General features: G+C 35.9%; 1 protein-coding gene across 1 annotated transcript in view; it reads right to left on the reverse strand.

Annotated features, from left to right (window-relative positions):
* The window catches only part of SHOC1 (shortage in chiasmata 1), a 51,386-nt gene that overhangs the window by 2,069 nt on the left and 23,568 nt on the right, over positions 1-25,749 (reverse strand). Inside the window, exons 12-24 of the mRNA XM_065747073.1 lie at positions 23,687-23,812; positions 21,075-21,251; positions 19,476-19,583; positions 17,642-17,829; positions 12,854-12,926; positions 11,882-11,951; positions 11,186-11,364; positions 10,566-10,671; positions 6,313-6,406; positions 5,179-5,310; positions 3,727-3,876; positions 2,463-2,634; positions 1,692-2,246 (exon numbers count right to left, since the gene is read on the reverse strand). Of these exons, the coding sequence (XP_065603145.1) occupies positions 1,692-2,246; positions 2,463-2,634; positions 3,727-3,876; positions 5,179-5,310; positions 6,313-6,406; positions 10,566-10,671; positions 11,186-11,364; positions 11,882-11,951; positions 12,854-12,926; positions 17,642-17,829; positions 19,476-19,583; positions 21,075-21,251; positions 23,687-23,812 (2,130 nt within the window). The remainder of the gene's footprint in view (positions 1-1,691; positions 2,247-2,462; positions 2,635-3,726; positions 3,877-5,178; positions 5,311-6,312; positions 6,407-10,565; positions 10,672-11,185; positions 11,365-11,881; positions 11,952-12,853; positions 12,927-17,641; positions 17,830-19,475; positions 19,584-21,074; positions 21,252-23,686; positions 23,813-25,749) is intronic.

Consider the following 25,749-nt stretch of genomic DNA (forward strand, 5'->3'; position numbering starts at 1 on the left):
TCATTTTTGTAGCCCTCCACTGAACTTTTTCCAGGAGGTCCCTGTCTGTTTTGTACTGGGCAACCCAGAACTGGACACAGTACTCCACGTGAGGCCTGACCAGGGCACAGCAAGGGGGAGGATCACCTCTGTTGTTCTGCTGGTCTCATTCTTTTTAAGGCACATCAAGATGCCTTTGGCCTTCTTGGCCACCAGGGCACACCGCTGGCTCATGGCCAACCTGTCATCCACCAGGACACCCAGGTTCCTCTCTTGCAGGGATCCTCTTCAGCAGCTCATCCACCAACATGTACTAGTGCATATGGTTATTCCTCCCTAGCTGCAAGATTCTTCTGTTAAACCTCATCTGGTTCTTCTCTGCCCAACTCTCCAGCCTGTCCAGGTCTCGCTGAATGGCATTACAGCCTACTGTCATGACAGCCATTCCTCCCAGTTTTGTATTGTCAGCAAACTGCTGAAGGTGGACTCTATCCCGTCATCAACTTCATTGATGAAGATGTTGAACAGAACTGGACCCAGCACCGACTCCTGAGGAACACCACTAAGTACAGGCTTTTGAGGGTTCGAGGGTTCTGAGGTTTTTTGAGGGTTGTCATTGGAAGCTCAAACCTGGACTTTGAGCTTCCAATGACAACCCTCTGAGCTCTGCCAGTCAGCCACTTCTCAACCCACCTTACCATCCACTCATATGTCCCACACTTGCTCAGCTTTGTAATAAGGATACTGTGAGATGGTGTCAAATCTTACTGAAATCAAGGTAGACTACATCCACTGCTCTCCCTCCACCATCCACCCAGCCAATGGTGTCATCAGAGAAGGCACCAGGTTGGTTGAGCATGACCTTCCCATAGTGAACCCATGTTGACTACTCCTGATACCCTACTTTTCTTCTAATTGCCTGGAGATAGCATCAGAATAAGCTGTTCCATCACCTTTCCAAGGACAGAAAACAAACAAGTAAACAAAAGTACTGAAAACAAAACAAAACAGAAAACAAGTGGAAAAAAAAAAAAGAAAAAACCCAACACAAAACCAAGTTTGAATTTTGTATGTAAAAACACGCTAAACTTTCTGTTAGATGAAACATGCATTGTACTTAATTTCAAGATTCACAGTTTAGCCCTGGAGACATTAGTTGTGAAGAAGAGTCATGGGAGACCTCAGTGCAGCCTTTCAGCATTTTAAGGTAGCCCATTATAAGAAATCTGGAGAGAGACATTTTACAAAAGCATGCAGTGATTGAACAAGGAGTAAAGGTTTCAAATATGCAAGATTTAGATTAGACAGGAAGAAGAAATTATTTACTCAGAGGGCAGTGAGGTCGCCCAGAGAAGCTGTGGGTGCCACATTCCTGAAGGCATTCAAGGCCAGTTAGGATCAGCAGCCCAATCCAGTGGATGGAACACTGCCCAAGGAAGGAGGTTTGAGCTAAGTGGGCTTTAAAGTCCCTTCCAACCAAAGGCATTCCATGATTTATATTTTAATTTCTTATTGCTCCAAACTGAACATAAATTCTTAGGAATTTTTAAGTGCACAAGAAATATAAGCACAAGAGTTTTTCACAACAGGAATCTTGATTTTGTTAGATTGGATTAAATATTTAAAGAAAATATTAATTTTAGTTTTATAGATAGTACTTTTTCTAATGAAGCTGCAAATAAAATTTCAGAAAATTTTCCTTTTGTACATACCTGTTATTTTTCTTCCTTTTCCCCGTAAGAATGGTGGACTTTGCTTTCTCTTTCCTGAAGGTTCTTGACCTTGGTTTTGGAAACACAGACTTTCAATTTCATCTGGATCAACAAGGGAATCAAAATGAACTAAGTTAGATGCAAATGAATTGTACGTGCAAGTGGATGAAAAGTCGTTCTGTGGAGTCTCATCATTCAGAATTTCTGAGCTCTTAAATGTTGTGTCTCTAAGTCCTTCCAGAAAAGCTGTAGAGCTGTCATGAGGTACACAGTCACTGAAATTTGTAAAGAAATCTTTTCCAGAATTTTTGGAGGAATAATCAGAGATACAGTGTGTCCTGAAAGCCTGACCTTTAACATGAAAAGAAGTGGTAGCACTTAGATGAGCAAAATCTTCACAGCCTTTTGGTACAACATAGACATTTTGTTTCCTTTCTGGAGCTACTTCTGAAAAACATAGTATCTCATGCATACCACTTGAAAGGTCAGAGTCCATAAAACCTTGATTATGTTTCAGTGGAAGAAATGAGGCTTCCGAATTCGCGTGAGGCGGCCCTGATGGAGAAAAAATTGAATCAATCTGTTTTAAAAATGAAAAATTTGCATATCTCTCTAAATTTTTCAATTAAAAAAGGAATCAATTGAGTACTGAAATGCAGTCTGTCTTTTCAGAACAATTGATCTTTCAATGGTTAGAAAATAAAGATGCTAATATACTTAAGACTTTCACCTGGTTTCAGACATGATACATTTTGGCAGTAATTCTATTACCTGTGCTGGTTTGTGCCTTAGGTAGCAACTCTAAAGGCTGACAAGTTTGCTTATAATCTGGATAGAATCTATTAAAGGTATTCCAGTATTCTGGAGGTGATGCATGTTTCACTGTTGTTTTCAGAGAAGCAGCAGCATTTCGGCTGTATGAAGAGGTAATGTCACTAAAATGCTGAAACCAAAGAAAAGCACTTGAGCAGTGTTTGTAGCATAAGTCTACATTCTCAAATAAAAAAAATTAAATCACTAGTAAGGACTGTAAGGCTTACATATAAATTTTTGTTTGCTGGAAATAAAAGACTTAGCAATATAGAAAGAGTCACTTATGGTAGACAATATGCCACCAGTCTTACATCTATGAAGAGACTAAGTACTAAACAGCATGTTACTTGAAACACAAGAAAACCAGTACCTTAATATACTCTCCTCCATAAGACAGAACTGAAAGAAGCACCTGCAGTGTATTGGTGCGTTTCACACATCGTGGAAGGATTAAACTGATGAAGTACTTTTCACTCAGTAAACACAGCTATACGCACACACGGTTATTGTAATAACATACGTAAGTTAATAGTGCCCAAATATCTGTTCCCTTGCCCTTCAACCTTAACTGAATGATTCAGGAAAGCAGGATGCCCTCCCGATTTCTTGACTGATAAAAGCTGTGTTTTTTACCTATCTAGCTGACAATGTAATTTTCCCAGACTTGGCTCAACTGAAACAGTAGCAGCAAACAACTGCAGCTGCAGACCGAATATCAGATGCCATAGCTTACAGAATCCTTTCTCTTAAATTCTAAAGCTCTTTCAAATGATTCGTGCAGTGATCTTGTGGTGAGTATACTACAGTGTAAAAAAGGATGTCAGAAGAAAGGAAAGGAAAAGGAAGAAAGAAAAACAACTGGAAAACAATTCATGTTTTATAAATAAACATGTATGCTCATAGGATCCTTGATATGATACAGCTTCGACTTTTTTACATTTTATTTTTCCGAGTGTTTTCCCAGTTAAGGAGTTTTTCCAGTTCTGATAATCTTCACACAAACATAATTATGGCTGAACAAAACCTGTTGAGTATTAGCAAGGGCAATAATTTAAATATGAACTCATATAAACACTGAAGTTTGGAAGTTATAACACACTGCTTAGTTCATTTTTAAATGACATTAGCAAACAGCCATGTAGCACCAGATTAAAAAAAGAAAAAAGAAGAATGACAACTGCACAAACAGGCTGAGCTAATACATAAATTACTTTTGACTGACCTTTAAAACTTTTTTTGGAACCTCTGGAAGGAGTTCCTGAAGTTGATCAAAGCTTGCAAGAAAAAGCCTGTTCAAAGAAGATTCCTTCTTTAACATTAGCTGAGCAACCAGGGGGTTGATACAAGGAAAAGTAAGCAAGTATTTCTCCATCTGAAAATTGAAATAACTTTGTCAGGTGTTTAATTTATTTTTCTTCCTTTAATTACATTCCTATCGATAGGTCACATCACAGAACTAGAGCTTTGAATCTGTGCAGCTCTAGATAGGTGTTTTATTTTTTTGTTACACTTTTAACAGTGTATCATTCCTGTTGAAGAGTAAATTTTTGCACAGTAGTTTGATAAATAGGAAGTACAGTAAAAACATATTTCTATAATCTTCTTATAGAAACCAGTGAATAATTTAAACGATTTCAAAACACTACCAGATTTACTGCTTATTCTCTGTTTTCAAGAGAATTGTTTAAGTCAAGACAAATCAACTAAACTACTTTGTTTTACAGAAGCTACATTTGTAAACAGCAGTGAGATAGGTGCCAGAAGCAGGAATTACTAGGTGGAGACTGAATGTCACACAAGGGGCTGTAACTTGAAAGTTGTAGTAATTAAAGAATGTTAGCTTTCAGTTCCTGACTTTCATAAAGCTTTGCATTCAACACATCAGGATCTAATGCTGTTAACAGAGATAAAATACAACCAATTACTTCCCTCAGTCTTGTCTGTTTTGTTTTTTTTAACAGTATCCTTAATATCTAATTTGGAAGAGTTATAATCGCGTATTTTACATTTGAAAGGCTATGCCCAGGACTTATTCAAAACGCTTTTGAATTCTGCAAGCTCTAAAAAGTACCTTGACTTTTTAAAGAGTTCAAACTTTTCATATAAGATGACTGAATCCTTTATGTTTAATTTGGAAACCTCAGTATACACACCAGAAAACATCAATATTTAAACAAGATCGGTGGACATGGTCCAGTCATATCTATTTCCAAATAATCCATGTGGAATTAAGCAGATCTTTACTTGCTTGTGGTAAAATAACTCTGTAAGCAACTCCACTGACTTCAGTAACGGATTAGCATTGACAAGTTTAGCTTACTGACCAAATGAGACACTATATTCTTGACTTTTACAGTTTAGATAGTTCAACAAATGTAGTGCTGAATGGATGCCACAGTCATATATAATAGCCTAGAGATGTGGCGGATACATTTCTCTACGGAGTAATTGTTAAAACACAGGGAAAATCCTACTTCTGATAACAAAGTTGTCAGATGTCAGAAGCTTTACATATGTGTGTGTATTTATGTATGTATCTATAACATATATACCTCCAAACACATATGTAAAATGTGTAAATTAATTAATATAGCAATATATTAAAAAAAATCCACCTATAAATTAGTCTGAGAAATGGGAAGAAAATTGTAGTATGACATAAAATTAAATAAACCTCAGATGGCAAGACAGAAAGCCAAGATCTGTCCAGCCATTTGTGGGGACTCAAACTAGATGTCATCAATACGTTGTCAGCTATTTGACGAATTAGCAGTGCTGTCTCTTCAATCCCTGGTGTAAGAACTACCTAGAAATAATGACAATAATTTTGGTTAAAGCTTATAGTAAGGAATAAAACTCCAAATGTCTTAACTGACAGTAGTAGTTAGCAGACAGAAAAGCTTAAGTGTGACCCTGAGCACAGTAGCTAGTAAGGTGGACTAACTAAACCAGATCTATGATCATCATACAGTTGAACTTCAACAAGTGACCACAAACCTGGCTCCCAATTATAGTCTTTACTTATACAAATCCAATGTAGGCAATATTTAGTTGCTTCTATAGATCTCTTACATTGTATCAGATTTATTGGCATGAGTTCAAAACAGGAAAATCTGAAATGCCCAGAATAGTTTAAGACCATTTGAAGAGATTAAGTAATTTCCAAAAAAACTGTTGACTATAGATAGTGCTGTATAAATGGATTGAAAAAATTTTTAACTTAACCAGATAATTTTGAAACAAACATTAATATGTGAATAAGCTTTTAAAAATTGTCTAAAAGGCTACTTCTTGCAAAAGGAAGACAGATGAATATTTTGCTCTGTTTTTTTTTTTTTTTTTTTTTTACTGTGAGCTATTCCAAATACTGCATTTTTTAAATTATAATGAATAAAAGCAAAATATCTCTAAGTCACATAATAAAAATGAGGCAAGCTAGCTGACAATACAAAGAAAACGTACACTTTCTTTTCCACTACGTTGATAATCTAAAGCTTCAAATTTAGGCATTAATATGATAATAAGAGGATTACTACACACTCAAGTATTCATAAAATTAAAGGCACAACCTTATTTCTTCAATTCTCATTGTAAAATACTGCCTAGCTTCTGCACAAATCTGATTCAGCTTCTACTAGAGTTAATTCATTTTTTACTGACTTTGGAAGTACTAAACTAAAGTTATCTTATTTTCTGAATTTCAAATTATTTCCCGTTTCTGTTATTGAATGTGTACTTTAATAAAATTCTTAGGAAATATCACACAGTGAAGATTAAAATAGAAGAACTGCTATGAAAAAAAAATTACCTTCACTTTAAAGTCTCCTGACTTCTGTGTAAGTTCTATCAAAGTGGCATAAATTAAAACAAGGTTGAGAAGAGTATCTCCTTTGAGACTGTACCTGTAAGAACAGTTTAATTAGACCATTAATATTTTATATGAACATGTAATAAATACTTCTCTGTTCTCTGTGTTAATAAATTTCTGTTGCCTGGAATTCAGAACACTAGTATACTTCCTTGAACATTATTATCTTTAAAAAGATAACAAGGGTATATTAAATGACTGAGTACTGAAGGAGACATTGTAAAGAAGAAAATGGAGCCTGCTTGCAGCAAAGAAAGCCTGGCCTAAAGAAAAAAACGCTGAATCAGGGTCAGTCACTGGAGAAAAATCATACACAGAGGAAAGGTGGTGTATGAAAAATTAACCACTTCCTTAGAGAGAAAACCTTGCAATAGGAAATGAAGGACTGTTTAAGAGCTGTTATTGATAAGAGTAGCACTTCCACGACAAAATAACTACTAATGAACTAGAAGAACACCGGAAGAATATCTCCCTCTTGGGAGTGATAGACTGTAATGCTAAGGTAGAAGTAATTAATAAACATGTTTCTACAGTGATTAATTTACTTCAGACACCTTAAAAGCATAGTTCTGATTGATTGCATCCCCAACACTGTGAATGTTCTGAACCTGCTGATTTGAAATATTAAAAAAAAACTTGCCCTACATTAACATTACCTGCCTCAAAGCCTCCTATTTTATTTCTTTAATTTGTATGTCTTGGGGAAGACTAGAACCAACATAAAATATGAAAGTCAACCTTGACAGTTTTTGTGGGCCCTCCACTGAGTTTTCTAGTGAAGATCAAGACCACAATGCAACAAGGTGAAAATTTTAGAGCACATCAGAAATAAAAATTTAGAATATTCACATTCTTCTAAGAGAAACGTATCCCTGCACAGAAATTCAAATAACAAAGAGTTTTAGCCTGTTCTGATACATAGCTTCCCTTAGCAATTACTTTGTTCTAAAAATACCAAGACAGCGAAACAATTTGTTTACTTACTCAAAACTCAGTCTTTCTCTGGAGCAGAAAACCACCCAACAGCATGTATATTGGAGTGATAATGCTGTCAGCTTCAATATTACATTGTCACAGGATTGCTCATGATTTAATTCATCCATATTCTACCATGAAATTAACATAAAAAGTAAAAACTAAATAATAAACATATTACTGTATCTGTCACAATGCTTTCATATGCATTGCTGTATTATACACAGTTAGATCAAACATGCTTATACATTACTATTAACTTTTTAAGACGTTCTAAGCTTTTGGGAGGTTTTATCAATGCAAAATACTGTTGCAAACCCTCATAGTAGTAAACATGACCTGTATAAATCACACTACACGTACAATGAATTTATGAAGTACAGCACTGCTAATTGCATAAGCACTTGCAGTGCATAGCATGTATGAATATCTTCCTGCATTGAGCTTGCAGTCCTATTTGATTATTTTATTCTTTATCAGTAATTGCTCTTCTACCGATTAAGGCACTTGTCCAGGTATGTAACAGAATTTACATACTACCCTGTCTTTTAAAGTATTACTTTTTTTTTATATAAAGGAGAACTAATTATTTTCTAAATTAATTCAGTCAACGATCTGAAATGGAAAGAATTATCATGCATAGTGGTACAAGAATATAGTCACACATATACTTAAGTGGTTATTACAACATTCACCTATACAATTGTATCCTCAGCTATGTATTTTAACTCTATTTATACAATCAATTTGAAGTGAAATATGATACTTCTGTGAAAAATGTCAGTAGTGAGAGAATATTTTCAGCTAATCTAGCTGGCATAGCCAGAATTTTTGAGTTAATGAATTTGGAAATAATTTGTGTCATGAGAAAATGCATGATTTTGATATTATTAAGAACTGAAGATACATTAGAAGTGTGCAAACATGGTTGAGAAGAGATATATCCCATTACAGAATTTGAACATAATATTTTCATTTTGTACCTGCAAGAAGACAGCAGTACATTCATCTATTGTCAACACAACATATCGATCTGTATCTCCAAGTAGCCTTAGGGAGTAACTGCAGCTTCTCTCAACAAAAGTAATGCTGTAGCTGAATAAGTCAAATTCTGTTACTAAATCTCAGTTGATTAAAATACTGGTATTTTCTTTAAGGAAATAAATAGCATTCATTTCTTAATACAATTTTTATGGTTGTGTGTTGTTTTCATTTTGTGATCTTTCTTAAAAGGTCAAGTTAACGTTGAGGCACATTCAAAGAACAAACATCACTGCAGAAGTAACATTCTGAAATACTACTAGGCTAAAACCAGTTAGACTCCCAAACCAATGGGACACAAGTTGGACTAGATGATCCTAGAGGTTTTTTTCAACATAGGTGATTCTAATTCAATTACACTGCTTGCTTTGTGGCATGTGACCTTGATATACACTCTTTGAGATTATAAAAAATGGTTAAAAAAATAATACAGAAATGAAGATAATTAAATAAAACAAATTACATTGATGCTTATGGAACAATAATTAAAATCTCCTTAACTTCTTTTGGAGTAATAACATGTATGTTGCATTTCTTTCCTTACTTTCACAATTGTGTAGCATGGGGAAAGCAAACTGGGTGAAAAATTGCTGACTGCTGTTTGCATGATTCTAAATTTTTTTTGACTGAAAGAGAACTGCCAGCAGCACATTATTTTACAAGCAGTGCCAGCAAAAACTCACTGAACGAACACTTCATGTTTAGAAACTTAGATGAGTCTTGGCTGACTGAGGCAGGAAGTTCAGGAGAAATGATGTCACATTAGTTGGCCTCATCCCCAGGAAACACAAGGGACCAGAATCTGATAGGAAAAAGTTTCCTAAAAATTTGTATGGACAGCATATTCAGCCATGAGCTGAAAGGGGAACTGTAAGTACCTTTGAAACTACCTCTGAAAATGTAGCTAGTGGCCAAGATGAATAGTGAACTGGAGCAGGCCAGTCTTCAGAAGTGTATTTCAAACTGAACCTTCAAATTTTTAACTTTAAGCGTTATTTCTGCCTGTTAAAATTAGGTATCAAAAACTGGAAAGTATCTTCAGCAGCACAGTGAAATTAATAATGTGCCTCTCTGGTACTAGGTTTAATAGATGATACTGCTATTTCCTTTCCTTTCCCTTGCCTTCCCTCTCCCTCTCCCTCTCCCTTGCCTTTGCCTTCCCTTCCCTTCCCTCCTTTTTCTTTCTTTCTGTCTTTTTTTTTTTTTTTTTTTTAATTTGACAGAAGACTGTCTTATTGAGAATTTATTATTAGGAAAGTAAAATGCAAGAAAGTTATGTCAAAGAAAACAATAGATATGAGCAATGGTTTACAAAGACAAATTTTTGTGCAAGCTGTAAAGGAATTAAAAATATTCAAAATCAACAACTGAATTATTTATTTTTAACATAGCCTCTTCCAAAAGCTGTGATATATCAAAAAATGAAATTTTACTTCATTTGTAGTAACTTGAGTACTTTAAAATCCAAAAATACAAAGCAATTGTTATGAAGCATTAATTAAACTTCCAAGTACAAAGAAATGGGGAAGCAAAACACGTTTGTTTTTTACAACACTGTGATTTTCAGAGAATACAGACAACTAAAACAGTTGTTTTCATCAAAAGTTCCAGCTCATCTTTAAAATAAAATAAAAAAAAATCAAAATATTATTCTCTGGTTGACATATGCATCTACAGAATAAATGAGTCCAGAGGAGATGACAAGGGTCATCAGAGAGCTGGAGCACCTCATCTGTGAAGACAGGCTAAGGGAGCTGGGCTTGTTCAGAGAGAAGATAAGGCTCTGAGGCAGACTTCACTGAAGCCCTCAAGTTAAGGGAGCTTAAAATGAGCTTATAACAGCAGGGAGCACTATTTTTTGTGTGGTCTGATAGTGACTGGACAAGGGGAAATGGTTTTAAAGTAAACAGGACAGGATTGGATGTTAGGAAGAAATTCTTCACTGAGAATGGTGGGGCACAGGCACAGGCTGCCCAGACAAGCTATGGATGCCCCATCATGGAGACATTTAAGGACAGGTTGAATGCGCCCTGCACAGCCTAATCCAGTGCCTGATTTAGTGCCCATGCCAGAGGTCCCTTCCAACACAAGGAGGGAATCTATATCCTAGAAAACTGCTTCTATACCCTGGAAAACTAGAAGTAATTAGTAAGATTAAACAGGTCATTTTCACTCACTGAGATTCCAAAAGCTGAAGAAAATCTGGCATGTTAAAAAGACCTTCTGTGGTGAGAAACACGTAAGGAATCTGTACATCCAGAAGAAATGAACCACAGTGATTCCCTGAAACATTTTGCATACATAAGACAATAGTTCAGTGAGCAAAAAGTTAGTTATATTTTGCTAAATTGATACATGTTCAAAACATGCAGCTTTTATTCATCCCCATTATAATGCTTCCATGATATGCTACTTTTTCCCCAAAATTAAAAGTCTTCTGAACACTTTTCAGATTAAGCTGTAGCTTAGATTTATTCTTCTCACACCAACATTCTGTCAGTATGAAGAAAGGCAGATACAGCTTTAATCTACTGTCAACAACCTGTAAACATGGCAGAAGTGTTTTACAAGAGATCATCAACACTTAATACCACATCCTAGCCAAAAATAGGATCATAACCTAAGAAAAACATCTTCCTATCCTTCTGTATAGATTATCAACAGTATTTGCCTAGTTTTATCCTTCATAATTTATGACTCATCCACAGATACACAAATGCAGCATTTCAGAGAATAGAAAATACTTCCCTCTTCTATGTCAGTCCAATTGTTTATTGCAAGTCTGGAAAGCACTTACCCATTTGTACTGTTTCAGGAAGGATGGTTTTAAAAGTCATGTATGTAATATTTAGATTTTCACACAGTCTTTTCCAGCAAGAGTTTTCAGAGTAATCATATTCTATCACTAATGAGAAGTGTCTCAAAGGGAAGTCACCTCCAATGTCCTGATTTTGTATAATAACACAGGAATATCCTCTGAGGATTAATAAATAAATATGTTCAGGTAGACCTACACTCACAACAAAATTAACACATTTTTACTTTGAAGAATTATGGTTGTTTGAGGTCTGTTCAGGAAAAAAAAAGCTTACCCTTCTTAAATTTAAAAACTGTGATTTCATTAAAAAGCTACTTTAAAATTTAAAGCTGCACTCCCCCATACTCCATATTTACATACATATTTAAACAATTCCTATCTTCCTGCATCCTCATAATTCATCATTATTTCAACTTTACATCTTTTATTTTACACACCAGAGATTTTTTCTAAAACACTTATTTGCAATTGCAAAGGAAGTTCCTCTAAGCCTTTTAACTAAGTATTTTACTGGTTTGGACAAAATTTTCTCCTCTCAGAATGAAGATGTAGATCAGTATTATGAAAATTTATCCAGAACAAGATACTACAATGAAAATGAACAAAACTTTTACCGAAGATAGCCATGAGAAAGGACTTCTGGCTATGTTTTTTAGAATTCAGATTTTAACTTACTTTCTTATGATATCTTTATAACTTAGAATGTTTTCTTTTTTCTTAGAATTCCAATCAATAGCTTTTAAACCTGCATAAAAATAATTAAAGTCTTAATCAAATTAATTGGCTTCTGCTAGTATAAAGCTAGTATAGAAGGAAACATTTTTTGCCACTATGTTTTAAATTCATGTACAGTCTTTGTATGCTTTAAGTTTTGCAAACACATCTGGAGATTGTAGCAAAACGTTGTAGCCTCCTTAGAAAAATTAAAGTTAGTTGGATTGGCTTGTGTTTGAAATCATGTCTTAACATATGAAAACAAATCAAACACTTACCAGTAAATATTATTATAATTAGTAAAAACATTGTGAACCCTTCTTTATCATATTCTGAAAGACAAGTTGTCTTCTTTTTAAAGATCACAGATAATTCAACTTTACTTTAAAAAGCTGAAGAATGGTACAATACATCACACTGTTGTTAAAGTTCAAGGAAAGAGTCACATACATAAGTTTTAGAAAGCAAGATGAAAAGAATCAGTGGCTTGGCCTATACGTAAGTACAGCCTCAAATATCAGTCTTCTAAATTATCCCTAAAACTTGGCATGCAAGGAGGAAAACTTCTGACCCTCAATCAACTATAAACAGGTAATCTGAGCAACTGATAACAATTATATTAGACAATAAGTGCCACATATCCTTTGTGTCCTGTTTATTACATTTTTGACTTGACACATGAACTCTCAAACTTTTGTAACAAGATACCATATCAGAAGTCTAAATCAGGTGAAAATTAAAAAGACAAATGAGGGAGAAAAAAAGGAAGGTATATAGAAGAGTTTGGAAACAGAAAACAGTGAAAAAAGCACATAGAAATGTCCCCCATGAAGAGAAGAAAGATGAGACATCTGAAAAAGCAAACAAAGAGAAAAACAGGTAAGCACAGAATACACAAACTTTTTCTTTTAAAAGTAGATTAAAATAATTTACCTTCCATTCTAGTTACAGTATTAATGAGTGCTGCTTTTTCTCTCTCAGAGTCCATTCTTGTTATGATAAGTATCTGGAAAAAGACAAATTAAAGAAGTAAAAACAAACTGTAAAAATCTTCCTTCAGTCTACTTAATATTTTTTGTTCTCTTTTAAGCCAAAAAAATATGAGATTGACTAGGCAGGTGACAAAAATGGAAACATCAGAGTTTTCCAAAATTACAAGTATATGCAAATATTATTACAGTATTTGGAGAAATTACACTATGGAAGACACCAGTACCCTAATTCACTTTTATGGACAGGTCTCTTCTAATAGAAGTCTCAAATCTGAATTTTTAAATCAATGAAAAAATAACATTTAAAGACACTACTTAAGACATTACACTATATTATTACTGTTGCACTAGATAGAATATTACTGTCACATTAGAGATATTATCCCTATGGAGGCAAAATTTAAACTGAAGATATTTAGAATTAAGGTGGTGATGTACTGGAGGGAGATACAACATACTGCCAAACTAGTGAGAAAGCTTTTCTGGACTGTAAATGGATTGCTTTGAAGCACTGAAGACAGACTCTTTCTAAAGACAGATTACATTTGATAGTCACTAAGTATTGCTGAAGATGGAAACACTGAAAAGATTAGAATCCAGCAAATAACGAAACACTGGCCACTACTGGAAAATATGTTTACCTTATCCATGATTTTTAATGGTACAAACTGAATTTGTATTAAATAATAGAAACATTTAAATAAGAATGTGTACACACACACAGGACTTGCACCAGACTTCCAGCTTCAGACAGGATGATATCTGAACTGGTATGAAATATTATGTGTGCTTTTCATGGTATAAACAATATAAGACTTTTAAGAAGACATAGATTGTCTAACTCTAAGACTCTAAAGGGACAAGATAATTATATATGTAAATGTCAAGACTCTGTTAGACATTATCAGAAAATAAATTCTGGGTATGTATCCACCTGGCAAGCTTACAACAGAAAGATTTCCACACGTTGAAGAGAACAGTCCCACGACTATGAAGTGGTTCCTTTCAAAACAGCTTTAGACTTCCATGACTTAAAATGCGGATCTATTTTTTAACTACACAATCAAAAAGTATACTCAATACATCCTGTTGTGAGCAGGTGATATTATAAGTGATATTCTACATGATCATAAGTAGAAATAAATCAAAATGAATCGGAAAGATCAGAAACTCATTTCAGATTTCTTTCTTATATTTTGTTAATAACTTATTGCTTACAAAGGAGATTTTTTATTCTGTTATAATCAATAGTAACTTTGGCTCATTTAACAATAACTAGATTATCATGTTTCATGTTGTACTATCAGATGCTGATATGATATGACAGAGTAAGAAATGACTTAAGTAATATGACTTTCACTTTGCATTAAAGCTAGAATACTTCTTCTGTCTCTTCTATTTGAACAAGACCTGTCACTGAATGCCAGTGAACAATGTTATAATTGTGGATAAAAATCACACACACTTAAATTCTTCAGATACATCCAAACTGGCAAGTCAAAACTCAGTTATATTTCAAAACTTAAAAAATCAAATCTAGTGGAGTTCATAAGAAAGGCAAAATTTTCACTGCACTGACATTAAGATTACAAAATTATCATGTGTCTCCTAGTACAGTATGATCCTGGAAAGAAAAATGCATTATGATTAAAAACAATAAAATGGTACTGAAATCAACATATAGGTACTACTGAAAGATGAACACCAAAACAATAATATTTTGTTTTAGGTTCTTCATTTCCAATTTAAATTCCAATAAAACTGCTTGGACTTGACTTCATAGCACACCTGTATTGGGGGCAATCCTGAGAACAAGTAAAAAAGTTGGGCAATGAGTGCACTGACAGTAGCCCTGAAGGGGCTTACAGGAAAAGCGGGGAGAGACTTTATTGAGGATCGTGGAAATAGGACAAGGGGGAATGGCTTTAAATTAAAAGAAGGTAAATTTAGGTAAGGTATTTGAAAGAAATTCTTCACAATCATAGAATCAAAGAATTGGTCAGGTTGGAAAAGACCATCAAGATCAAGTCCAGCTGCAACCAAACTATACTACCCTAACTCTAATAATCCACCACTAAATCACGTCCCTGAGCATAACATCCAAACAGATTTTAAACAAATCCAGGGATGGTGACTCAACCACCTCCAGGAGGAGCCTATTCCAGTGCTTAACCCCTTCTGTAAAGAAGTGTTTCCTGATATCCAACCTAAACCTTCCCTGGAGAACCTTGAGGCCATTTCCCCTTGTCCTGTCACTTCACTCGTGCTGCAATCACCCTTCAGGTATTTTAAGAGAGCAATAAGGTCTCCTCTCCGCCTTGTCTTCCCCAGACTAAACAGCCCCAGTTCTTCAATCTCTCCTCGTAGGGCATATTCTCAAAGGCATTCCCCAGCCCTGCTGCCCTTCTTTGCACCTCTTCCAGCACATCAACGTCCTTTCTGTGTTGAGGTGCCCAAAACTGAACACAGTACTTGAGTTGCTGCCTCACCAATGCTCAGTACAGGGGCAGGATGACTTCCCTAGTGCTGCTCACCACACCATTCCTCATACAAGCCAGGAAGCCATTGGCCTTCTTGGGCATCTAGATGCACTGCTGGCTCATACTCAGCCAACTGTCCATCAGCACACCAAAGTCCCTTTCTGTCAGACAGCCTTCCGGCCGCTCCTCCCCCAGCCTGTAGAGTTGCCTGGGGTTGTTGTGACCAAAATGCAGGACCCGACACTTGGCCCTACTGAAATTCACACAGTTGACCTTGGCCCATCAATCCAGCCTATTCAGGTCCCTCAGCAGTGCCCTTTACCCTCAGGCAGATCAACACTCCCAACTTGGTGTTGTCTGCAAACTCACTGAGGGTTCACTTGATTCCCCTCATTAAGATCTTATATATATATATATTTTTTCTCATTTCTGTTTAATTATGTGGGAAGTGTTCTGTAAATAAATAATACACAAATGAAAATAGTATTATTCCCTGCATGGAAATATTCACATTTTCTAAAAAAACCTTTTTGTAACAATATTTCTCCCACAACTCTATTATCAGTGTCATAACCATGCCTTACAGGTATTTGCTCATAAAAAATAAGGGGAGATTGGCTGGATACACTGGTCAAGCAGAGACTATGCATAACAACTACCATACACTCCAGCATGTCTGCATTCTGAGAACTACTGCACAAATACACAGCTCTTTCTTGTGCTACAAGTCCCTGCACCAGAAGATTGAAGCTGACAAATAAAAGATATGTGCAATTTATAATAATTGATATGACACAATATACTTTTCAGAGGAAAAACTACCATCTCCAAAAAAATGATGCTATCATACTTGAAAAGTCACGGTTGTCAGGCAAAGTCCCTGCTGACTGGAAAGAAGGAAACATCCCAGCCATTTTTAAGAGATGGAAAAAGGAAGATCTGAGACAGGCAGCACAGCTTCACAATTGGGTAGATAGTGCCTGATAAATCTGGTGGCCTTCTATGACGCAGTGAATGCATCAGTAGACAAAAGAAAGAGCAACTGCTGCCATCCACCTGCATTTCTGCAAGCCCTTTTTTAAGGTCCCACACCACACCCTCATCTCTAAATTGAACAGATATAGATTTGAATTCTGGATTATTTAGTGCATAAAGAATTGGTTGGATGGTTGCAGCCAGAGGAATGTGGTAAATGGCTCTATGTCCAGTTAGAATCTGGTCATGACTGATGTCCCTTAGGAATGTATCTTGGGGCTGCTGCTCAACATTTTTATCAATGACGTGACAGTGGGATTGAGCGTATCTTCAGCAAGTTTGTTGATGACACTGAACTGAGTGGAGCAGTTGGCACAATGGAAGGAAAGGTGACTTGGATAAGCCTGAAGAGTGGACCAACATGAACTTAAAGAGATTCAACAAGGTCAAATGCAAGGTGTTGTGACTGTGTTGGGGCAATGCCTGTGGAGCTCTGCAGAGAAGGACTTGGGAGATTCTGGTGGACAAAAAGCTGTACATGAACCAGCAGTTTGTGCCAGAAACCTAGAAGGCCAAATTTATCCCAGGATGCAGAGGGTGAATAGGGTGAGAGAGGTGATTTGACTCCTTATGCTTTGCCCTCATGAGACTCCACCTGGAATACTGAGCCCAGGTCTGGAGCCTCCAATGAAAGAAGGACTGGAGCTGCTGGGGTGAGTCCAGATGAAAGCCACAAAGATGGTCAGAGGGCTGGAGTACCTCTCCTATAAAGAAAGATTTATGAAGCTGGGCTTGTTTAGCTTGGAGAAGAGAAAACTCTAGGGAGGCCTCACTACAACCTTCCAGTACTTGAGAGTATTAATGTAGGTGGGAGACCGACTTCTTGTAGGGGCAGAAAGTGATGAACAAAGGGAAATGGCTCTAAGCTAAACGAGAGAACATTTAAATTAGATGTTAGGAAGTAATTCCTTACTCCAAGGGGGCTGAGGCACTGGAACAGAATTTGCAGAGAAGCTGTGGATGCCCCATCCCTGGAGGCATTCAAGGCTAGGCTGTCTGGGGTCCTGGGCAGACTGATCTAGTGGATGGCAATCCCTCCTATGGCAGCAATTCAAATCAGATTATCTTTCTGGTCTCTTCCAATCTAAACCATTTTATGATTTTGTGATTTTCCTTACTTAACAGATACCATTTCTCATTTAAATGTGTTTTTATAATTATTAATACATTTTAAATCAATTCATTTGCTTAGAGAGATAGTTTATATTGCCTACCTTAACACTGTGCTTATCTGTGTAAGTATGCACCCAATTTAACATTCGACATTGAAGCTCTGTTAGTTTCGGACTGGATTCATGCTTTTTCTGGCTGCTGTACTGTACAATCTTCAGCTGCCTCCAGATCTTATTCAAACAGGATTCTAAGATGTTTTTATAGATATCCTTTGCTGTAGACAAATATTCTGTTAATAAAACAACAACAAAAAAATCTAATTGCAGGACAAAAGACGTTTGCTAATTTGGGTACTTAATCTACACATACACTAAAATACGTGAGGGTAGCTTGCACAAAAAAGCTGAACACTTAATGGGAGATCAACAAGGAAGAATACTATTATTATTAAGCTTGTCTGTAACTGCCAGTTATAAAGACGCTACACCTCTTATAACGTCTACTATATGATTCCAGCTAGAGTTAAATTTCCGAAGCACTACATTCTATGTTTGTTATATTTAATTGGTCTGTATGGTTTATACTAAAGAAGTTCCAGTGTCTAAAGCTTTACTTGTCCTGTGTTTTTATTACTCTGTTCCCTATTATTGTAATTACTGCTGAGCTCTCAATTATGTATCTTATACAAATGGTGAACAATGCCAGAGTTATTCAGAAATGCATAAAGAAAAAAATAGATCTAAGATACTTATGTAATGAATCACACATCATCACACGAAGTCATAACAGTAAGTGAGAACCACAAGGCCTAAACTAAACTTGGTTTTCAAGAATCTTTTTAATTTGCCCAGTATCTTGAGGCAGATGTTGCTGGCATAAGGATGGACAGGTGCTGATTAACATAATAGGGAGAAACTTGTCCTTTCTCTCCCTCCCATCCTACTACTTTCTACTATAATAACAATTGAAAACAACTCTTTTTAGAACTCCTATGTTCATTCTGAATTTTTCTCCCCATTTTTAGTTGCTAAGAAGTGATTAGGCAAATACAAATCAATTATTTTCCCAACAGTTCAGCTTATGGCAGATGTTTTCCATTTTAAGTCATCTTTGAAGAAGCATTCTCCATGAAGGTGCAACTGAGAGTAACTCATGTTTGAAACTCGATGTTTTCTATCCCACAAACACAAAGGGATCTTAGGGCATCCAGAAAGCCACCATTTAATCTGTTCTGGTAGATCCTTCTGAAAAATCACTGTAAAATGGGAACTTGAGAAGCATGGCATTGTGGCTTTAGACATAAAATTAGGTTACAATTAATTTTTCAGATCCCAAATCTGAATGGAATAGTAGCAGAGAAACACAAAATGGTCACTGTGAGTCCAGTGCTAAGAAAGATCTGGATGGTAAATTCATAATCCCAGCCTTAGAATGCATCTGTTAGACAATATTTAAGATTGGTTGAAATAGCCTTAGTTTTAAGTCTCATTTTTGATGAACCTAAGACTATTTAAATGGTAATTTAAATAAATAAGTTCCATCTCAGAATGTGAACTGCATACAATAAATAATTTGTCACTTTTGCACGTTCTTCAGTTCAATGCAGAGATTCCAATTAAATCTTATCATTTGGAGAGAAGTAAACACATTATGCATGCAGAAGCTCACATAGATGTTCCCTGGGCAAAATCCATGTAATAACACAAACAGTAGAATATTAGTCAGGAACTGATCATACACATTATCAAAGCACAGTCATTCACATTTAATAATGTAACAGAAATAAGCAAGTAAAGGGAGATGAAAAACCACACTGAAATTATGCTGGAGGTTTACTGGTTGTCAGCCTGCATGGTTTACAGACATGAAAGACTGCAGAATAAGCATGAAAAACATGGACATTCTAGGTATCACTGTTCACTAATGAAAACAGACCTAGTGTTGTGTCCAAGCCACATGTTAACAGAAGGTCTCGACCTGTCACCAGCAGATGCACCAGAGCAGCATGTCTGAACAGCATGGTCTCTTTCTCATCTACTTTACCTTTATGAAGAGAAGACTTAGCAGTTGTCTATATAACATTTCAGAAATTACACAATACATAAGCAAGCTATTCAAAAGATCCCAATATCTTAGAATTTTCCTTAAAACAATTAATTAAGTGTAAACTTGAAAGGCTGCTCAAGAAGCAAAATAATTTGATATAGCCTAATTTTTGTCATGTTATCTGATCCAGAGCAAGTGTCACATGGGGAAGCATTTCTGAAAGCTGTGCAGGGACAGATAGTGATTGTTGAAGGAGGGAATACCAGTTCCTCTAAGTCTGATGTTAAATTCACGCTGCCTTAGTGATTTTAATAAGACAATTTTCAAGCAGACACAGAAACATACAAATTTCTTACCTTTTGATCCTTCATATTATTTCCTCATCTGACTAGTAGGTTTTTGAATACGCTTCTCAGAAATGTTTTCTTTTCTGCGATTCTCTGATACTGACATAGATTTCAGTTTCCCCCTCACATACTGGTGATGTTGATTGCTATGAACTTCTTCACAGTGCAGTGACGGAGCACTGGCAACAGTCTGCACAGAGAGGTGGTGGAGTCTCCTTCTCCTGAGACATCTAAGACCTGCCTGGACGCCTACCTGTGCAACCTGAGCTAGGGAGCTGCTTTGGCAGGGGATTTGGACTAGATGATCATTAGAGGTCCCTTCCAACCCCTACAGTTCTGTGATTCTTTTCTTTTTGAAGATTAAGAAAAGATCTCTCAAATTAAAAGAACTCTGCTGATGACACTTAATATGGTAATCATACAGATCACAGGCTGTCATCTTTCAGAGACCACTAAAGTAATTTTTGTTTATCTTCTTGCTCATTCGCAATTTCTTTGACATTACTTTTATTGTCAAGAAAAATACATTAAGCTAAGAAAGCAATAAAATTAAAACAGCTGAAGTTTGTCTCGGAGCTCATGACACATACAGAGTAGACAGGTAGTAGGCTAGACTACTTGCTGTATTATTCTACAGACATCAACAGTAAAACATATAATGATCTTTGGTAGTAAGATATTTTTTCCCCCCTCTCCTGGTACTACAGAGTTTGCACATACCAGAAATGAAATGAATATGATTCTTTTTTCCTTCTAATTTCTAAAGTTGGTTCTTAGCATTATTCATTTATTTTCCCCATAGTCATGTAGATGTGAAAAAAATAGCTACCAACAGTAACAGCAAAAACATATAGACAACTTACCACTTTAAAATATCTAAAATTAAACAAATCATTTGAACAGTTTGATATAGAAGCAACCATATATAAAATACTTTAAAATGAAATTCAATTGGAATACTTCTTGTGTTACAATATTTAATTTAAAAAATGTAAAGCTAAAAAACAAGGAGATACCATTTTAGAAATAAAATCACACAAGACAAACTGATGAAACTTTGTTACTTAACAAACACCTTGATCTGTGTGTCACCAACTTATATTAGTACGGCACATGAAATACTGACTTTTTAAAAACATACCTTCTTTAAAATGATCACATAGTACCTTCTCCTGTTGTTTTAGGAAAAATCTTGTGTGATCAAACGTAATGTTGTCAAAGCTCCAACGTACAGAAGCAAGTACACTCAGGCATTTCAAGACTTTTAAAGCAGAAGTGGCTGCCCCCTTCAACAGACAATATGCCTGGCATTGGCTTTCTGAATAAAAGAAAATGCAACAATAAAGCACGGTTTCATGTACCAGATGACAACATTCAGAACACCTAGCAGAACACAAAGAACACTTCCTCACAAAAGCTGTAACATTAACAGAAAAACAAATGCTCGCTGAAGAGCCTGCTGGGTCACAGAACTAAACTACTACAGAGAATCAAACTACTCACAGCAAGCAACTGTATTATTTCATCCATCTCATAAAGAGATGAAAATCCATGATTTTGATGATTTTATGACTCTCACTAAGATTGTACTACTTCATTTGTTATGAAAACTTCAACTTAAACAGCACTTCTCCTTCCTTGGCATTCAACTTCTAATGTCTTTGGATAGCCAAGCTAAAAAAACAATCTCTTCCATGTTTTCATACTAATAGTCCTTAATAGCTTCTAGGTGGCTGTTCTATAATTCCTCCTAAGTCATAACCAAGTTTTTGCAATTCAAATCCTTGCTGGAGCTGCTAAATGATGAGTGAGTTGAAAGGAATGAACTTTTCCACAGGAAAAATAGTGAAATTATTTAATTATTAATCATTTAATTATTATCTTAATATTTTCATCATAACATTTGAGTTGATCTTGTTAAGAAGATCAGAACTCAGAGAGTCTTCTTTTCCAAGAATTTATTATTACTTTTCAAAGTACTTTCAGCTGGCCTATACAGATCATGTAATTTGCTAGCTGACGACCTAGGTTTGGTCACAGCATTACTTCCTAAGAATTAAAAAAAACCTCACTGAACATTCAAAAAAATTACTATTATGTCCAATTTTTCATTGTGTGACAATAGCAGATACTACAGTATTTTGGATGCCCACTGCATAATCTGACCCAGGCATTCCAGTACTGATGTATCATTTTATTTTTAAAGTACAATTCTAGTCATCTATCTTCACTATTTCACTGTTTAAAAAAGAAAAGTGGATGTGAATCTTTCAAAACTCTATTTTGCCTATAGCCTTTTTTTGAGAAAGACTCCTTTCCATAGTATGCAAGGCCATCACAGAATGGATTGGGTTGGAAGGACTTAAAACCCATTCAGTTCCAACTCCGACATGAGTAGGGTTGCCATCCACCAGCTAAGGCTGCCCAGGGCCCCATCCAACATGTCCTTGAATCTCTCCAGGGATTGGGAATAAATAGTTTCTCCAGACAGCTTGTGCCAGGTCCTCATCGCCCTCTGAAAGGAATTTCTTGCTAATATGTAATCTAAATCAATACCTTATAAGCTTAGAACTGTTATCCCTTGTTCTGTTACTGCATATGCTCGCAAATGTCTCTTTGTTGTAAGTACCCACTAAATACTGGAAGGCCACAATGAGGTCTCCTCTGAGCCTTCTCTTCTCCAGACAGAAAAAACTTAACACTCTCACCCTTTCTTTGTAGGAGAGATTCTTCAGATCTCTACTCGTTTGGTGGTGCCCCTCCAAATTTGCTGTTACTGGTTTTCAAAGCCAGATGCAGTACTGTAGGTAGGGCCTCACAAGAGCAGAAGAGGACAATTACCTCTCTCAATCTGCTGGACATGCTTCTTTTGACACACCCAGAACAGCACAGGGTTTCCAGACTGCATATGCACACTACCAGCTCATGTCCAATTTTTCATCCACCAGTACCCACAAGTCTTTCTATGCAGGCCTGATCTCCATCCTTTCATCCCCAGATGTGCGCCATTATTTAGGATTGCCTCAATCCAGGTTTAGCATCTTGCACTTGGGTTTGTTGAAACACAGTTAAACACACTCCATTTCAAGGACTGTAATGGATTTGGGTGTGCTTTGTATGTGTTTGAGGCTGTAAAATATCCTGGATAAATATCTTTTTTATATTTATCTTCCAGGAATGATTCCTATCTGCAACTCCTACTGTATGGCAAAACTGTACTTCTTGGTGCACGCTCTTCGATGTAATGCCTTAAAAAAAATACAGTAGCAGGAGTTCACTGAGTAAGGCTCAGTCATTTACAGGATAAACCCATAGCAAATTGCTATTGTGTTGATGTAGCACAGCTAATTTGTTGAATCGTACTTCATTAAATTAGACACATTCACTGCTAATCTATCCTGCCTCCCGTTCTCTCATTTACTCCATGGAAAAAGCATATTTGTAATTTGAGAATACTGATTAACCTGCAGAGATTTCATGTCATCTGACTTGAGTCAGACATAACTAAAAACCTGTTACTTTCTGGTTTGCATGGGATTTGTCTTAGTCTTAAATCAGAATTACATAGCTTGTTAGGCTGTTCACTCAACAAAGTACACAAATATCCATCTCTTTTGAATGTTATCAGTAGTCACAAGGTCATCAGCAAACTTAACTTCCTATTTGTCTGTCAGTTTTTAAAATAAAATGATAATATGCTACTACTGTACTATGCATCTGTAGAGCTATAAAGTATCTTCAAAATGAGTATACCTGATGCTCGAATTTTTACTATGATTCTGCTGTCATTCTCTTGTTCTTTTTTCTCTATTCTAACAGGCTCACAAACAGAACTGTCCCCTTTGTGCTCAGGTAAATGTTGTTCTTCAGGCTGTAGCACTGAGTAGACAAATCAGGGACAAACGTTTTGATACAAACATAACAAGACACTTTCAATGATAAGAAAATTGTTTTGTAAATGGCTTTACATGCAAAAAAAAAGCTTTCCAAATTAAGTAGCTTGTTTGACACATACAATGTTTTCTTTTCACATCTTTTTTTTTTTCCTGTCTCATATACTACTGAAAAAGCACTGAGACAGACCAAGATGTGGCAGAGACGTGTTGCACTTCCCAGGAAGTGAGGCACTAACAAGCTCTCAGTCAGTATGAGTGGAGATGGTAGATAATGAGCACGTAAAAGTAAAAACGATTAGATGCAAATAGCAGAAGAAAAATTTTCTTTGAAAAATTGCTTATTGAAGATAACAGTTTTTTCCTATCTTACAGCTATCTATCACAAGCTACAAGGATTTCAGTTTTTTTTTTTTTTCCTTTGTTCTCTATAAATGCTGTTGTATGACCTCCAAGCACTTCTGTCCACAAAGCTTCCTTTGGCAACACTCTTATTTCAGAAAGGGTTTCTTGTCTTGTCTCCTAAACACTGCCAATCATTTTTAATTAAGAACTTCAATTTACTCAAAAAACAAACTGATCAATTAGAAATATAGCATTTTTGAATGAAGTTCAAAAGCCCTCGTTTTAAAAATCTAAATGAGGCTTAAAATCGGATCAGTTGCTTTTACTTCTTTTGTCTTGTATATTTTCTAAACTAAGTAGTAAGCAAAGTGGAATCCTTAAAAAGTAAGCTAAATGATAAATAGAGGAATAACCCTATCAGAAGCTCAATTATTTCTTCAGCTAAATTTAGAATGGCATTATTTTAATAAGGTTTTAATTCTTACAAAAGAATTTACACCTAGGAATCGAATAATTTACACTTAGAATAATTTACACCTTTTTCACATCAGTGCTTTTCACATTCAAAACTATATATTCTATTGGGTTGTTTTTACATCAGATGTAATGGATCCGTTACTGGGGTCCACCTGTTAGCATGTATCTTTCTATAGTTTCATTAACCTAAACTTCCAAAAACTTAACTATTCCCTGCTTGAAAGTGTAGAATTGACTGCTTGCCTTCAAAAACATTTTTATTGGTTCTCCTAGGAGATGCAGTTGTAGTCAAAATTCACTAGATGGTAGCATAAGGCTACAATTCAGAAAACTTGCTCTAGTAGTTTTAAATGTGAGACTGTGTAGAGCGGATAATTCGAAAGGATAGATTCAGAGGAGATATCATGGAGGATATTTTCCATGAGGCATTATCTAGATGGTACACAGACTACTGGTAAGTAAAGGGTGGCTCACCTTTTACAATGGCTGAGGCTTGCCAATGACTCCACATGGAAGGGATCTCCAAGAAGAGATCCTTCCCTGGTGGTGGTCAGCCCTTAAATGGGGTCTGGGAGAGGTGGAGCCAGACTCCACCCCTTCCAATCACACAGGTATATCACCTTCATCTGTGCCCCTGTGGCTGACTCAGTGCTTGCCTCATGTGACCAATCAGTGGTTCAGGCTGTGATTCAACAGTTCCCATACAGACTGTTGTGTGACATGGCCATGAAAGTATGGGCTTTTTCTTTTTGTGTTTTTTTTCCTCCATGTCTACCAGAAACCGCAAAAGATGAACTTCACCCAGAAGTAATTTGCTCTATAAGATTAACAATAATTTGTTAAATAAATATCTTAACTCAATTCCAGAGGAATGTTTCCTTACAATTTTTATTTAACATTATTTTTTTAAAGGTGAGACTTAACTGAAATGCATATAAAAAGTTGGTGTAAAAAACTCTGCTACACAAGTCCAAAAAAGGAAAAAAATTTTCTTTTTTCCATATGACTGTGTCATGAGTTTGGAAATATGTCAGTGTCTCACAAAATACCCCACTCCTTTATTCATTAAGACAGATAAGGAATTCCTCCTACTTCTTTTCC

This window comes from Cyrtonyx montezumae, unplaced genomic scaffold (genome assembly GCF_038088225.1).
Source record: "Cyrtonyx montezumae isolate F1298 unplaced genomic scaffold, pur_monq_1.0 scaffold_41, whole genome shotgun sequence".
Classification (NCBI taxonomy): Eukaryota; Metazoa; Chordata; class Aves; order Galliformes; family Odontophoridae; genus Cyrtonyx; species Cyrtonyx montezumae.